Here is a 16,994-nt window from a genome sequence, read left to right on the forward strand (position 1 = left end):
TTAAAATCTAACTAATTTTTTAAAATTAATAATTTTGAAAATAAAATAATTATTTACCATAAAAATTTAACTAAAATATAAATAAAAACTAATAATATGTTTATTTTTATAATTATAATTTGATTATCTTTTGATAATAACATATACATCTATAACAGACATGTTTTCTTGCAGTGTAAGTAGTAAATAAGAAGTCCTGGTCTTCGTTTTCAATTTCTCAGTTTATTCCTTAGATCTCATCTGACACTCACCCGACCACTCTTACTCGCGCCACCCTCCACGGCAGCTCCGGCAACCACCTTTGGCTCCCTCGCTTTCTCTCTCTTTTTATCAGGTCCCTTCTCTTTCCACTCTCTTTCTCTCTTGATCTATTTAAATCTAAACTTAGATCTTCTGATTCCGTACCCATTTTGCAATTCTTCCTATTCATTAGATACATCTCTATTCTTTTGGAACAATTTCCTCACCTCACCTCCATTACTTGATTTTCCCCCATTTGTTTCGCTAGTTGCAGTTTATTTTTAGGGTTGAACCATTTGCCCCCAACTGTCCTTTGTTTTTTTACAGGGTTTGATGTTATTAGTTTTGCGAATTGCTTGCAATTTTATGACTTTATAGATCATAATTTGCGCGGAATTGTTTTTTTCTTTCTTCAGTGTCAAATCCGATGAATATTTGTGTAAAATTTGAAACCTTTGGCTGGGTTTTAATTTTTCATCAGCTTGGGAATAGGGTTTTGCTTGAATATTATGTTTTCGTTGATGGATTTATTATTTGGTCTAGTGAATTGTTTTTTGAAATTTGATTACTTGCTTGCTTGGAAATGTTATATATTTGTGTTTATGTTATTCAAACTTATGCTTATGTTTTTGTTTTTCATTCATTGTATTTAATTTGAAGTTTTATTTACCTTTTCTGCATTGGAAGTGACTAGTTAAGAGAGGGTTTAGTTTAGTTTAGCTATTAGTTTCACTTGCAAATTGTTGTTTGAAACTAACTGATTGTATTGTGTCTGTGTGCGTGATGATAGCAGAAATATGCCTTCTCAGAAGGTTGAAACGGGTCACCAAGACACGGTCCATGATGTTGCGATGGATTACTATGGTAAGAGGCTAGCAACAGCTTCATCAGATCACACAATTAAGATAATTGGAGTGAGCAACACGGCCTCTCAGCATCTAGCAACATTGACTGGTCACCAAGGACCTGTTTGGCAAGTAGTGTGGGCTCACCCTAAGTTTGGTTCTCTACTTGCATCGTGTTCCTATGATGGCCGTGTCATTCTATGGAAGGAGGGTAACCAAAATGAATGGACTCAAGCTCATGTGTTTGATGAGCACAAATCATCTGTGAATTCTATTGCATGGGCACCCCACGAGTTGGGTCTCTGCTTGGCTTGTGGCTCATCAGATGGAAATATATCTGTTTTCACTGCAAGAGCAGACGGTGGCTGGGACACTGCTGTGATTGATCAGGCTCACCCAGTTGGTGTCACTTCTGTGTCATGGGCACCATCAACGGCTCCTGGTGCCCTTGTTGGTGCAGGGTTACTTGATCCTGTGCAAAAGCTGTGCTCTGGTGGCTGTGATAATACTGTGAAGGTATGGAAGCTCAACAATGGACTGTGGAAGATGGACTGCTTCCCTGCTCTTCATATGCACACAGATTGGGTTCGAGATGTTGCTTGGGCACCCAATTTAGGGCTACCTAAATCTACTATTGCTAGTGCATCGCAGGATGGTAAAGTGGTTATATGGACCGTGGCAAAAGAGGGTGATCAGTGGGAAGGCAAGGTTTTGAATGATTTCAAGACACCTGTTTGGAGGGTCTCATGGTCACTGACAGGAAACATACTGGCTGTGGCTGATGGGAACAACAATGTGACATTGTGGAAGGAAGCAGTAGACGGGGAATGGCAACAGGTGACAACAGTGGAGCCTTAGAATGTGATTTGCAGGACTTGTTTATTACTTTGAAAATGGTTAGAATTTTGTTTTGAAATATAGTTGACATCTTTGTTTCCCTGCATATTATACAGTTGATTAATTGAGCTTCATAATCCGCTAGTTCATTGATGTTTGTGATTCATTGCATATTCTGTGATCGGAAGAATTAAGTTCATTAGTTGGAGTTATTTTGATTTGAGTTTAGAAGAATGTTTTTGAAGTATATATTGTGACAATAGGTTCTGTTCTGGAAGTTGCATAAACTGTTGCATTTAATTTTGGCTGCTCATGATTAATCCATCACCATTTGTGCTTAATATCCTTGAGAATTTGGTTTTTAACCAAGCCTGTGATAGAGAACATCACATGATAACATCGTGTGATCTATGTAATTGACCTTACTTGCTGGGATAAAACTATTTTAATTTTTGTAGTGCATATCAACGTAGCTAGGGGAAAGTGGTTAATAACTGTGAACGCATTATGATCTTTCCAACTGTCTTGTGCTTCCATAGAACTGAGACTGTCCTATGGTATAAGAATGATTTAATTTTAGTAACAGAGATAATCAGCAGTGATATCACTAGCAATAAAATTCATATATGTTACTTCCCTTTTCCTGTTTTGTTTATTTAGATGGTGCAGCATTCACATCATCCACTCTCTTATAGCCCGGGCATATCCTTCAAATTTGATATGAAAATTTAAGAGATGAGCTTTCAAAGCAAATTTCCATTTAGATTTTGTCCTTATAATTTTAGGGAAATACTTTCTCCTACACATGTTGCAGTTTCATAGAAGAGTTAGTGTTATGCATTTTTTACAGCATGTATTGTACAGTAAGAATATATGCTGGCAATTACAAATTCGTGTATGTTTTTACCGAATTTTTAGTGCTAATAGACAATTATGGTTTACATGCATACGAGCAAAAGAAAAACCAAAACAAGAAGCGGCAGATAGAGGACTCAGAAAAACACGAGAAATATATAAATATAAAGCTCTTGAAAAATATTCAGACAAATTTTTAACAAAAAATTAAGATGGATTTCATTTGTTTCTTATTTTAATTGATACATCATTTGCTCATAGTCACATAAATTATGGTTTTAAATTTTTTTATTTTTGAAAATTGAAAATAAAATTGATATTATTACAAAATAGTTAATTAAAACTACCAATAAATAAAACCCAAATTATTTATAGAATGTAACTTTTCGTAATGTGGTTGTTGAATTATAATTAAATATTATTTTGATTGTCACAGACTAAACAACAAAAAATGGTAATCAAATTAATCTAGTTTTTATACAATATAGTTATTATATATTACGTGAATTTTGATAATGTAGATAAAGTATAAATAATTTAGATGGATATAGTTTTTTGCGATGCTTAAGTGATATTAAACTTTCATATTCTAAAGAAAACACATTTTAAAGAATGTAATTAAAGATATTATCGGTGTGACTTAATTGTTTGATTTTCTTACTAATAAATAATATTTTAAAATTTTAGAAATTAAATTAGTGACAATGAATATTGAATAAAAGATTATAGAGAAAATTCTAGTTAATATTTCGAATTTCACTTTTAGTTTCTTTAAAATAAATCGTATCTCTATTTTTAAAACACACTAAGTATTCTTTAATAGCATTTTAAAAGTGTTATTTAAACTACTTTGACAATTAAAAGTAGTGTTTGTTTTTAAAAGAACGAAAAATGAAAAATATAATTTATTGTATAATATAGTCAGATAGCATATTTTAATTACTTTAGCGGACATGAATGCAAATAAAAGCTCGTATGACACATTGGATAATTGAGAATTAACTTTTGAATTTTTAAAATAAAACAAAATATATCAGATATTTGTGCTTATAATATATTAATTTTTGCTTCAAATATGTACTAGATTTTTACCACATATAAGATATTTATGCTTTAAATATCATATTTATGTTTATAATATATTAAATTCCTGTTATTTTTTGTTTTAATTTGTTATTTTTTAAATCTCAAAATGTATAAACTTTTTATTTTCTATTAAAAGTTATTTTTTTTAATAAACATAGCTTCTAACGTTTTATATTTATTTCAATTTTATCTTTAAAATCTTTATTAAATTTCCTTTTTACTTGTTTTTATTAGACATGATATATCATTTCTTCCATATCAGATAAGCAATAATTTAAAATTTCACTAGATAAAGATATTGACTACAGTAGAAAATAAATATATTAGTATTACTACATAGATACTTTAAATTATATTATTTATAATAGTTATTTTACTATTTCACATCATAATTCAATGCTAAAGTCAAGTCAAATTAAACACCTAAAAATCAATTTCTATTGCAATACCTAAACAACATAATGTGTCAAAATTATCTTTTTCCTTTATTTTTATATTTATTATCCATAAAAAAATCACATTCAGTTAAAATCGATTCTATAAAATCACACTCATTCAAAATTAATTTTACAAATGCAAAATCAAGAATCACAAAAATAATCCACATAATGGTATGAAAAAATAACACGAGAAATGAGACTGAACCAGAAGTAATATTAATGAATCGCATCCTAAAAGTGATATTAAGGAATCATGCTAAAACTCAAACAAAACTAGAAAAATTAATAAAATGCTATACAGTAACAACATGCTCTTGTTATTGAGAATTAGGATATTGTAAGATTATGTTATGCATTATACTTGTTTTCCATTTTCCGTGTGTTCACTATCCTCTTTATTGACACCCTTTGCTTAGCCAGTTCTATTGTCTTCACTGTCTTCATTTTTGGAAACTTCTGCACAAGTTTTCTCCTTGGCATTCACTTGCAGAGACCCTAGCTTAACTTCAAGGTCCTTGACAATACTTTTAAAAGATCTCACATCCTTAGCCTCTGCTAATTTGCTTTTCGATGAGGTCTACAATGTGAAAACTAAAAGTCTGAATATTGATAATACTGAGAAAATTTTATTTACCTCTTCCCAAATAGTATGGGAAGATAAATGGAACCTACTGACAAAGTTTACAATTTCTTAATACAACAAGGAATGGTCTAAGGCCACAAAAATGGATATTAATTTTAGGTTAAAAACCAAATTCATTCCCTCAAAACACTTTTTAATGGCACTTCTCTACTTAAGAAATATTTTCAGACCATAAACCAAAATATAGAAAGGAAATGCAACAGAAATAGGGAACATGAGTTAGGTGTCTAACAAGAATGTTCATAGACAACTAAAACTTAATATAATACTCATAATAAAGCATATAGCCACAACCAAAATAAGAGTTACCCTCGTGTTTCAAAACTAATGTTGACAAAATTATCAAATGATTGTCATAACTATATACCTTCTATCCTCTTTTTAGATATCCAATTTATATACTTCAGAACACATACCATGTCAACCAATCAACAGATTGTGGTGCATTATTGCTCATGAGTATCTTTAGAAACGAAGTAGGTCTAAATTCCAATTATGCCGTTGAGATTATATGTTGGGGGAGCAAAGCACTATAGGGAATTTAAATTAACAGCCATATTTCCACAAACTCAAGAGCTACTTGCATAACTTTAACCTACTCTCTGCCTCCTCACATTAGGCTAGACCTCTTTGGAACTGAAAATAAATAATACCATATTTGGAAACACATTTAGAAGTATAAAATGAAAAGCAAGCCTTGAAAACTATTTAATGATGTCTGTGACTAACTAAACAAGAAGGAAGACAAGAGGAAAAAGGATTGGTAGCCATACCTCAGAAAACAACTGACCCATTCACTTATAAATGAATAAATTTTGCTCCAGTGTTCCCCCAGTAGTTAAATTGAAACCATTTCAAGTGTTCATAATGTTTTCAAGCACAAAATTTATTACTTGGAAAATTTTTTAATAAGAAAAATATCAGTATTAGATTTCAGTCCCATAATTCGTTTGTTAAACCAAAAGCAACTCTGGCATTTATGTTGACTAACCTGTACAATTTGCTCCACACGTCTTTGAAGATCTTTGTCTGATGCTTGTTGATGGATGCCTTTAAGTATTAGTAGTAAGTGAGACTCAACATCATCCGAACAATGTTTTCTAATCATACTTTGCCCAATTGTAGATCTACAACCTATGGCAGAGAAAGGGCAATCCACAAGCTTCAATGGACAAACAGTTATGCAGTGCCTATCCATGTCTCGTCGCAAGATGTTAGCTGTGCACTTTTGTTCACATGGAACTATCTTGAAATCACATGTCGAATCATGCTCTTTCAATTGACCAGCACTGAATCTATCATTGCACCCGTCATTTTGGCATACCACAGACCTGAAGTTGCAAGCATCAACATGGTTGGCAAGATCTTCTGCAGATTTAAAACTCATACCACAATGAAATGAGCTTTTGAAGTCAACGTTCTTGAGCAAATCTTTGGCAAGTGTTTCTCTTCTATCCAGTGGCCAAAAACCATTTTTTTCCATCTCCTGAACAAAATCATCTATTTTGTCCTCTCTCTTATCACTTAGCAACCACCCTGAAAACTGGCTCAACAAATTTCTCTTTGAATTAACAAATTCGTCAACAAAAAAACAAATGATATCAAAAGGGTGTTCCAAAGCTTCACCGTCAGGAACCTCCTCAGAGATAATAGACTCAGCAACAAATAATTCACTCTTTTGGGTGACAAATTCTATCATCTCCTTTCTCAAATCAACAGCCACAAAACCAGGGGTATTGAAGGGATCTCCTGTTGTGTTATCAACGCAGGCACAGCCTAGTGCTGGCATGAACATTTGAGCCAGCTTGTGAACTACTTCAATGTCACAAAAATCACAATGCAACAAGGGACCTTCGTCTTTCTCTTGTTCAATCTGCCTAGGCCCAAGATCCAAGTTATTTGAAGGCAACTCCATTCTTGATAAAACCTAAAAGTAAGTTTCAAAAGCAAAAACATCATCATACACTCTTTCATCTCAATCTTGTAAAACCAAAACCGCAAGCAAAAAAAACTCTTCCAATTTATAAAATTCTATTTTACTTATACCCTCATAACTTAGTAAGTTCTAGATCTCCTGTAAGAAAAGAAAATTTTCATCATCTACTTCACATCATTGACTAGCTCTCCCATGATCGCAGTTCATTATTCCATACAATATCATCAACATCATTTACTGATAACACAGCAGAGAGAGAGAACGCATCATATTGCACCTAAAACCATTGACAGTAAATATAAATAAATCAAAATTTGAAAATCTGCCTTTTCAACCTCTTCTGATCAATTTTCAAGAAACCCAACACCAAAATTCCAGTGGAACTCCGTCCTATTAAGCCATTCGACCAGAAAAACATAGAATGCTCAAGATTTTAAACCTTGTTTTGGAGTATGACAAAGATTCAAAGAAAAAGTGGAAAAACAATAACATACCAATATATGTTTTGCTTATGAGATCTAAAAGACCATAGATTCCAACAATATCAGAGTGTAATGGAAGAGCGTATTGATTGATTGAGGTTAATGGCACAGCTAATTTTAGGAGACGAATAGAAAAAGTGAATTTTCCTATTCTGATCTGTTTTATACCTAAACTGCTCTAGTTTTTCTTTAGTAAATGCTCTCATAGATTTACCAAAGAAGTATGTCAATTTTTTTTTTCAAAACTAATTTAAATTTAAAAATTAAAATATGTTTAGAAGCAAAGTAGAAGCTTTTTTTAGCAATTTTCATTTCCTTCAATAGGGATCCAAGAGAGAAGAGAAACAAACTTTTAAAGAAAAAACATTATCTTTCACTTAAACTTTTTTAGAGCTATTTTTTTTCCTTTTCTTTTATAAAAATACTAAGGTGTTTCATCTTTTAAACAAATGAATAAAGCTAGATTAAATACTACACGACATTTATTTTAATTGTTTGAAATATCATAAACATCACATGTGGTCGTCCTAAAAATTGAGTTATTTTAATGAGCATGTCTGCTATCAACACACACATTGATCATGTCTTGGTGACCTATTTCCAGCTTTTGAGAAGGCATACTTCTGCTATCAACACACAATGCCAATAGTTAGTTTCAAACAACAATTTGCAAGTGAAAAATATTCTGAACTAATTAAAGCCTCTGTTAACCAGTAACTTCCAGTGTAGAAAAGGCAAAACAAATCTTAAATAAAAGACCATGAAGGAATAACAAAAGCATAAGTACAAGATTTAATACAAAATACACAAAAATATAACATTTTCCAAGCAAGCAATTCCTCAAACTTAAAACAACAATTCGCTATACATAGTAATGAATCCATCTACAAAACATAATGCCTTAAAGCAAAACTAGTCTTCATAAGCTGATGAAAACTGAAAGCCCAGCCAAAGGTTTCTAACTTTACACAAATATTCATCGAATTTAGCACTAAAGAAAGCCAAATGTAATTATGTGAAAATCATTATCTATAAATGATCATATAATCCCAAGCAACTCGCAAAATTAAAAACATCAAACCCTGTAAAAAAATATGAAAATTGGACGAAATGGTTTATCTTTGAAAACAAACCACTCGAAGCAAAACAAATGGGGGAAATCCCTTAAAGGAGATGAAGTGAGAAAACTGTCCCAAACGAAAGCGAGGGTTTTTAACGCGTAGGAAGAATCGTAACATGGGTACGGAATCAGAAGATCAAAGTTTGAAATTTGAATAGATCAAGAGAGAAAGAAAGAAAATAGAGAAAGGACCTGAGACAAAGAAAGACAAAAAGTTAGGGAACAAAACGTGGTTGCCGGAGCTGCCGTGGACGGTGGCCCGAGAAAGGTGGTCTGATCAGTCTAAAATGAGATCTAAGGAAGAAGCTGATGAACTGATACTGGAGAACACGATTTCTTAGCTCCAATGCAAAAATATTATTATTTACCATCCCCATTTTTTTTTCTCCTAATTATGATAAAAAGATTAAAAAAATTAATATTTACATAATTACCTCTATTATTATATAAAAAAATTCTTTTTTTTTATATAATTTTGTCCCAATTTTACTTTTTAAATAATTTTTACTGTTTATTAAATTTAACTTAGTGTATGTATTTCTATTAGTTAAAATAAAAATATTATTAAATTAAATAAAAAACTCATAGAAAATAGCTATCAAACAAATATATATATTTTTAATTTTATTACAAGAAATTCCTACTATAGATATTAACTGAGTTTAAAAAAACAATTATCAAACCTAATTAAAGTAAAATATAAAATTAAATATACGAATATAAATAAAGTTAATAATAAATTGTATATATTACAATAACAGCTGCAACGTGATTATATCAAAGTGAATGCATAACTTCTTTGATATCATCTTTTATCTCGTAATAGGCAATTCTACTTATTTATGTAAAAGAATGAAAAATCAGTTTTTCTCTTATATAATAATAAGAATATATTTATAAATTATAATTCAAATGCTATTCTATAAATTATTTCATTTTAAGGTCCAGTACACTTATGTTAATTTATAGTTTTCAATTCGGTTCCTCTATAGTTTGAATGTTCATTGTTTTTTAAATTGAATCAATATATCATTCTGTCAAAATTTATGATAATAACAGACCATATGAAACCATAGTAAAGAGTCATAATATCCAACAGTTTTCCAAATCTATATGAAACAATATATATATATATATATATATATATATATATATATATATATATATATATATATATATATATATATATATATATATATATATATATATATATATATATATATATATATATTCATAAACAACTCTTTTGTTATAATTAGAGACCACACTTAAAAAATATTGAGGAAAGTAATAATTGATTTTGTGAAAAAAATATTTCTATTTTTTTTATCTATGAGGAAATAAAGGGATCATCCTGAATAACTTTATATATAATTGTAAGTGAAAAAATGATAATACAAATATAATTATTCATTTTATTAGTTAAACTCTATAATTTGTAAAACAAAATTGGTAGATTTATTCTATCTTTATTATTTTTAATATTATGTTATTCCTTTTAATTTATTTTAAAATTGAATAAAATATTGTAAGATATAATACAAGACTAATAATATATACATAATATAAAAGTTAAAATAATATAAAATAAATTAAATCATTTATTCATAAATGTAAAATTAAAAAAGCTTAAAACTAGTTAAAAATTAAAAAAAAAAATGCTTTAGAAATACAAAAAAATAAAATTCATAAAATAGTACACAAAAAGCTGTCTAGTTTTATTATTTACATTTATTAGTAAAAAAATATTTGTACTCTTTTTTATACCTCACAAGGAAATGAAGGATGAATAACTTTATATATCATTTAAATAAAGAATATAATACAAATGTATATAAACAAAAATAGTAAATACATACAAAGAATTGATAGCATTAAAAGTATTTTAATATTAAAGTATTTTAATATAAATAAAATGTTTTATAAACTAGTTTTATTATTTTAAAATATATAATCTATTTAGAAATATTTTTTGTTTTAATTTTCTACCTTTTCTTTTCGCATTTTTATTCTTTGTTTATCTATTTAAAGATTCTAGGTTGTAGAATTGATCTACTTAACAAGCTCTTCAAATTCAACTGATCAATTTCTCTATTATAAATTGATTTTTTGTTTTTTTTAGTTGAAGCTGTTTATTTCTTGCATGTAGGCTTTCTTTACTTGCACGTGTTTTTTGAGTCTTTTATGAGTCTCTACTGATTAGTAATTATAGTGGTGTGACCTGATCATGTTTATGATGTTTCTATGTGAAAATATAACATCGTATGAGGTTGGAGGTATTTTGACATTTAGAGCAGTTAGAGTTGTTTTATAAGGTGAGGAAAACTAAATTGTAATTATTCTTGAATTAGTCTTTGATGACTGATTTTGACAATAAAATTGTAATTGCATGATCAAATTGGTTGATTGGATTGTCTTGTGACTGTGAATTTGTGATTGTTTGATTAGTTGTCATTTTCTATAGTTATGAGTAGTTGAAATTTGATTGTAAATTTGTCTTGATGTGCCTAAACTCATATTAGAATTGGTATTAGAGCTAAATTTGGTGATTTGGATCATATATGGGTTGAGGTAAATGGTTCATCATGTTTTAGTTCAAATTTTATCTGTGAGGAGCATAAAAATCTTGGTTTGGTTGTGGTTAGAAATAATGTCTCCATAAGCTCTTTTGAATTCAACTTACTTGACACTCGATGAAATAAGAACTCAAATTTTAAAAGTATTATGAGATTTGTTAAGTAGGGGATACCTCAAGAAGTGCTAAAATTACTCAATCAATTCTTAAAGAGAGAGTTTAGGAATTTGATACATTGTCAGACACCATTGTTGTGTGGCTGAGCACCACTTAGACAATGCCATTGACTTGGGGGCGTTGGACACCACTTTTGACCGTCATGCGCAATCAAATAAGTGAGTTTTAGGGAGTTGTGATCATTTGTGTTGTGTTTTTTTTGTAATGTATTGGAAGTTCCACATCGACTATATCTCGACGTGAATGGATGTGTTGGAAGTCCTACATCGACTAGAGATAAGATCAATTTATAATATATATAAGTGGGGTGCAAACCTCACCTTACAAGCTGGTTTTGTGGGGTTGAGTTAGGTTTAAAGCCCACTTCATAATATGATATCATAGTCATAGTTGAAACTCATCCTAGCAAGATCTATGTGAGCATATTCGGACCACCCATTAATATGTTCGAGATGTGTGGAAATTTGAAGTAAAAAAATTCCTTCCGCTCATTAAAATCATCGTGTCGGTACATCTTTTACAAACTTGCATCTATGCGTGTGTTGGTGAAGCCATTGTATAATATTTTTTTCTCAAAAATTGTAAAGCATATTAATATTAATATGCATGATACATATATAAAAATTGGCCTGCACATTTTCTCTTAAATTATTTTCTCCCCTCATAAATTGTTGAGAAACTTAACCATAGGGATTTCTGAATGTCTTCAAGAGATTAGGAATATCATACGCAAGCATATCTTCCACTGTTTGAATCATTTTTCTATTCAATTTCTCAAACTTGTCAATGTTGTAACCATTCAAAGTCTCTCTAAATTGTTCAACATTTGGAAAGTCACCAGCTGGTAGATGAAACTCCCTTTGTACCTGATTACAACATTAGCATTTCAATTTTCAATAATTATTATAACTAAACATGCATGTGAGTTTAATTATATATAAAGCAAAATTCATACCTTTACAAATTCATCTCCCAAATTATCAATGAGCTTTTGTTGAGCTTTAGCTTTTCCTATCATTGTAGGCATTTGCTTCTTTAGATGGCTAACAATGTAAGCATGTATCACAGCAGATCTAGCTCGTTTTACAAATTCATTGATCTGCAATATAAAAAATAATTAACATTTTATCTTATAAAACTTTTGTATCCATAAAATAGTACTGAAAGTACTAGTAAGAATCTTGGTTTTGTTCTACAATAGGTTTGCTTACCAAATGTTTCATGAGAAAAGTTATATAAACAAGTATTTCAAATTCACAATTTTGTATTTGTAAATTTTTTTCATCAAAATAGCTTTTAACAAACATGAATACATATGAATAATCCTAAAGTGGTAGATAAATTATAATGAAAATTATAAATAAAACTCACTTTACGATCACAAGCTTTCTTTGGTATATCTTTTAGATCTGATAGAAGATCATCTTGTTCTTTTTGAAATATTTCATTTTCAAGTGGACAGATGGAATCCTGTATAGACCTATCGTTGAAAGAACTGCAGAAAAAAAAAGGTTTGATCATAAAATGGATAAGACAATTTTATATGATAATGAATAAACACAAGTATAACCAAATCTAAATTATACACGAATGTAAATAACAATGGGTAAGTTTATGACATTTTTAAGGTTTAGAATTGAACACATACAAATTATAAAGTGACTTACCCAATATATACACGCATGACTTCAGGAACATTTAATGCTTTTCCAAGTGACCACATCAATGCACCGTATATTCTCATTAGCTACAACGTTGGATCAAACAAAAATATAAGCCAAATTTTGATCTTAAGTAAAAGCACATTAGATTAAGTTAAATCAAAATATTAATGATGTATGTTTTTACTTGTTGAGGATCAACTTGGTCTGCCTTGTTTAAGACCACTCGAATTTTGTCATCATTTCCTTTTAGGGATGATATCACACGTTTGAACTCATCGCTAATATCAAGTTTGTGAGGATCAAACAAAAGGAGTATTAAATCACATTTAGCAGCAAACCACGATGTTACACCAGTAAAATCATATTGTCTTTGTGTCCTTTGTTTTTCTCCCGACAAAACTCCAGGGCTATCGACAAATGTAATGTAGTCCAATAACTTTGAACAAATGATACAAAATGAGAGAGTTAAGTTTCAAATGCTACAAAATAATTCTCTTAGATTTTGTTTTAAATAGGTATAAAAGAGACTTACAGGATGAGGCATTTGAGAACACTCAAATTTGGACAAAAATGATGTGCCAAATGTAGTAAGACCACTAAATGGCATGTCTGCTTGGACAGCAACAGTGTTCCCAGGAATGCTTCTTTCATCAGGTCCAGACTATGCCAAAAACAACTACAATTAACTCTTCAAAACTAAAGTAAAAATTGTTTTTCTTTTTCAAGATAATAATAATAATAATATATATGAAACACTTAAGCAGAATTCAAGATTCAAGATTCAGAGTGTACTATTCAGAATTCAGAGTTTAGAATTCAGAGTTTAGACGTACCATAACAACAACAAATCTATCCGTTGTTGGTTCTGGTCCAATATGAGCTCCTAATAACATTGGTCATACAAATTGTATAACTTGTGTGTGGAATTTGAAATGTATAATATAGATATAAAATTAGAAGTTGAAGAATCACTTGCCTGGATAAGTAGTTCTAAGCATATGTTTAATGAATGTTGTTTTTCCAGTAGAATATTGACCCAAAAGTAGAATCATAGGTTTGGCATCAAAGTCACTATTTGTCTGTAATGCATAAAGAAAAATAATCACATCCTTCTTCATATGTATAACTGTGGGTATACATGGAGAAAACAAATTAAATTAAATATAAAACATATATTTGTATTTCTTAATGAAACAAAGGAAAATAGAATAAACTACTAACCAATAAAGGAGATACAAAATCATTATAACGATAAGTAACTTCTAAAGGCTTCAACTTTTGAAGGTAAAGTCTCTTCAAACCATCTATGACTGATGTAACCGAAGAAGCAGGCACCTTCGTATACCCAAAATTATAAATATATATTAGAAGAAATTAAAAAGTGAAAATACAAATAAGTCAACCCAACATAATAATATGAAAAAATTCTAATACAAAATTCATTCAAAGATAAATATATTCACTTAATTATTTATCTAGTCATGGAGGAGTATGACTTGTTGGACTAAGAATATATATATATATATATATATATATATATATATATATATATATATATATATATATATATTTGCTACGATACAAACTTTTAGCATTTCATAAAAAAAATTAGTCAAAACCATCCAATTATTACTTACAATAACTATCAAAAAGTGAAAAAATGTTTTCAAATCATACTACTTATAAATAATGAAGTAATTATTCAAGTAACAAAATTCTTACCTTTTTTACTGACTTTGAAGAAAACCAATAACTTGCAGGTGATGGTTGAGGACTAACTGCATGATTTCCCATGAATGAAATTGATTAAAAAAAATGTAGAAAGAAAAAGGATAAAAGTAATGTGAATAAATGCCTTTAATAATTGAATTATTATGCGTTACCACTCAAATCTTTATCTTTATTTTTTCGCCTTTTCTTCTGCACAAACAAATCCATGTAATAATATGTTATTTCCCTAAATGAATATAAAATTTCAACGTAAAGAAAAAAAAAAACTTACTGCAACTAATGCATCCAAACCCTCCATTGTGGGTGGTTTTACATATCTCATAGCTGAAATAAAAGTCAATCATATGTTAGTAGCTTCTATGATATAAATATAATAAGTGACAAATATGAAAATGCAAATATTTTATTGATATATATATATATATATATATATATATATATATATATATATATATATATATATATATATATATATATATATATATATATATATATATATATATATATATATATATATATATATATAGCCATTAAACCAAAGAAAGAAAAAACAAAGAAAACTTACCATCACTATTTACTACATCTTGTGTTATTGGGTATCCACTTTGTGCTAAAGAGACAAGCTATAGTTGAAATGGATTAGATAGGTTTTGAAAATTGCAAAACATTAAGTTCCAAAATCATATTGAAGAATTAATTTTGTACCTGCATAGCAGTCACAAATTCTCTGAAACCTAAATATCCTTCTCGTTTTGAATCTGCAATGGCCCATACCTTGTTTTCATAAGAGGGAACAACAAAGAAACAACTTAGTTACAAGGAAGAAAGAAATATATCAAAAGAGAGTTAATTATTTTTACAATAATAAAAATTATAATTATAAAAATAAGTATAAATAATTTTTATAATTTATTGTAGATAGGGTTTATTTATGTTTTGGACAATTTTTATTTATTTAATATAGAAAATGTTGAAGTTTAAAAAATTAGAGTTATCAACACGGATCATCTGGCTTGACTCGGTTTGATCCATTATGAGTTGGTCACTCAATGAATAAACTCAACTCGACTAATTTATTAGTAACTTCAAAAAATTCAAATTTTGTCCAGCTCACTACAAGTTAATAAGTTAAATGAGTTGACTTAATTATATTTTTTTTAATTCTAAAAAAAATTATAATTTTTTTCTAATTAAAATATAAATAAAGTTCAATCCAAATACAATCTAAAATGATATTAAACTTTAAATACAATTCAAAATCACAAAAATACACCATCCAAATACATTTAAAGATAAGGGAATATTTAGGATTTTCGTTTTTTAATATAATTTAATATTTAAAATTTATGGGTGAGTTAATAATCCAATCTGGCTCACCACAAGTTCAACCTGAGTGAGTTAGATTCTTAGTGAGCCGAATTTATTTTTGGTCTGTGTTGAAATTTGTAATTTTTTTAAACTGATTTGACTCGAACAAATAGTGGACTAAATTGACTTACGAGTTTTAATCTATATACCATTTAGAAAAAAAAGATATTTTGAAGGATTGAAAAAACATGTATAAAAAAATATTTATATAATTATATAGATGATTTAAGAAAAACACTTAGATATTATAAATAAGTTTCCTCTTTTTCAACATTGATATTCATTATTAATGTTAGGTGTCATTCTTTAAAAACAAACTCTAAACATTTAATTTATTCAATATAATATCATGGTGTGATTAAATTCTGTAAAATCAATTTATAATCTATAGTTGATGGGATCTCCAAAACAATTTTTTTAAAAATGTTGTTCCTTAATCTTAATCCACAAATACATTGTCCTTATCAATGTCTCCTCCTGTTCCTGTGCATAGAACAAATTTATAAAGTACAAAACCTGTTTCAAATCTTGTCGTGATAAGTTTGACATAGCAAAAAATTTGATCGCTTCAGCGCCTGTGAAACGACCATCCCCATCTGAATACATAAAAATTTCATTATTAGCAGAAGAACAATTTTATTTTTCCATAAAACAATCAAACAAATGACAAAAATAGGAAGGTTAATAGAAACAGTTTTTAAACTAATTCAAAATTTAATTATTTTGCAAATTTATATTAATCCCTAAAGAACGAAACAAAGATAAAAAAGTTGTTCAAACGAACCTGCATCTGCGTAATTGAACCACTCTTCATATAGGGTTTGATTATCTTTTAAACTTGAATCAACTGGAACTATGGCAAGTTCCATTGTAAGAACAATTTAGAAAATTGATTCTTTATTATAATTTTTGTATATGAGATATGAAGAGGGTCTCAGATGCTTGGAGAGGAATGGTTATCCCATTGACGTTGTTGCAAACCATGTATAACACAA

At 29.0% G+C, this 16,994-nt stretch overlaps 3 protein-coding genes across 3 annotated transcripts; 1 reads left to right on the forward strand and 2 right to left on the reverse strand.

Moving 5' to 3' along the window:
* Positions 1-151: 151 nt before the first annotated feature.
* LOC108324886 (protein transport protein SEC13 homolog B) lies at positions 152-2,068 on the forward strand. The gene is made up of 2 exons (XM_017557823.2): positions 152-334; positions 1,034-2,068. Exon 2 carries the CDS (start codon positions 1,038-1,040, stop codon positions 1,941-1,943), a length of 906 nt encoding a protein of 301 aa, XP_017413312.1. The 5' UTR covers positions 152-334; positions 1,034-1,037; the 3' UTR covers positions 1,944-2,068.
* Positions 2,069-4,515: 2,447 nt separating this feature from the next.
* On the reverse strand, positions 4,516-8,832 carry LOC108324292 (uncharacterized). Its single transcript, XM_017557201.2, has 3 exons — positions 8,677-8,832; positions 5,938-6,873; positions 4,516-4,880 (listed from the first exon to the last, which is right to left on the reverse strand). The coding sequence occupies exons 2-3, from the start codon at positions 6,859-6,861 to the stop codon at positions 4,716-4,718; spliced, it is 1,089 nt and encodes a 362-aa protein (XP_017412690.1). The 5' UTR covers positions 6,862-6,873; positions 8,677-8,832; the 3' UTR covers positions 4,516-4,715.
* Positions 8,833-11,916: 3,084 nt separating this feature from the next.
* Positions 11,917-16,868, reverse strand: LOC108325743 (EH domain-containing protein 1). The gene is made up of 16 exons (XM_017558835.1): positions 16,784-16,868; positions 16,516-16,595; positions 15,337-15,405; positions 15,197-15,254; positions 14,903-14,955; positions 14,784-14,820; positions 14,623-14,678; positions 14,122-14,235; positions 13,877-13,979; positions 13,734-13,783; positions 13,433-13,561; positions 13,085-13,336; positions 12,904-12,983; positions 12,608-12,731; positions 12,192-12,335; positions 11,917-12,102 (listed from the first exon to the last, which is right to left on the reverse strand). Exons 1-16 carry the CDS (start codon positions 16,866-16,868, stop codon positions 11,917-11,919), a joined length of 1,620 nt encoding a protein of 539 aa, XP_017414324.1.
* Positions 16,869-16,994: the final 126 nt, after the last annotated feature.

Source organism: Vigna angularis, chromosome 3 (assembly GCF_016808095.1).
Source record: "Vigna angularis cultivar LongXiaoDou No.4 chromosome 3, ASM1680809v1, whole genome shotgun sequence".
In the NCBI taxonomy this organism is placed as follows: Eukaryota; Viridiplantae; Streptophyta; class Magnoliopsida; order Fabales; family Fabaceae; genus Vigna; species Vigna angularis.

What these genes read in the sequence shown, in the direction of transcription:
- LOC108325743 (XM_017558835.1), bottom strand. Translation starts at nt 16,868, where the DNA reads ATGGAACTTGCCATAGTTCCAGTTGATTCAAGTTTAAAAGATAATCAA. An exon ending in GTTTGGATGCATTAGTTGCA is followed by an intron (nt 14,821 to 14,902) that starts GTAAGTTTTTTT and finishes TTGTTTGTGCAG; the next exon opens with AAGAAAAGGCGAAAAAATAA. An exon ending in AGAAAGCTTGTGATCGTAAA is followed by an intron (nt 12,336 to 12,607) that starts GTGAGTTTTATT and finishes TTTATATTGCAG; the next exon opens with ATCAATGAATTTGTAAAACG.
- LOC108324886 (XM_017557823.2), top strand. Translation starts at nt 1,038, where the DNA reads ATGCCTTCTCAGAAGGTTGAAACGGGTCACCAAGACACGGTCCATGAT.
- LOC108324292 (XM_017557201.2), bottom strand. Translation starts at nt 6,861, where the DNA reads ATGGAGTTGCCTTCAAATAACTTGGATCTTGGGCCTAGGCAGATTGAA. An exon ending in GTGTGGAGCAAATTGTACAG is followed by an intron (nt 4,881 to 5,937) that starts GTTAGTCAACAT and finishes TTCACATTGTAG; the next exon opens with ACCTCATCGAAAAGCAAATT.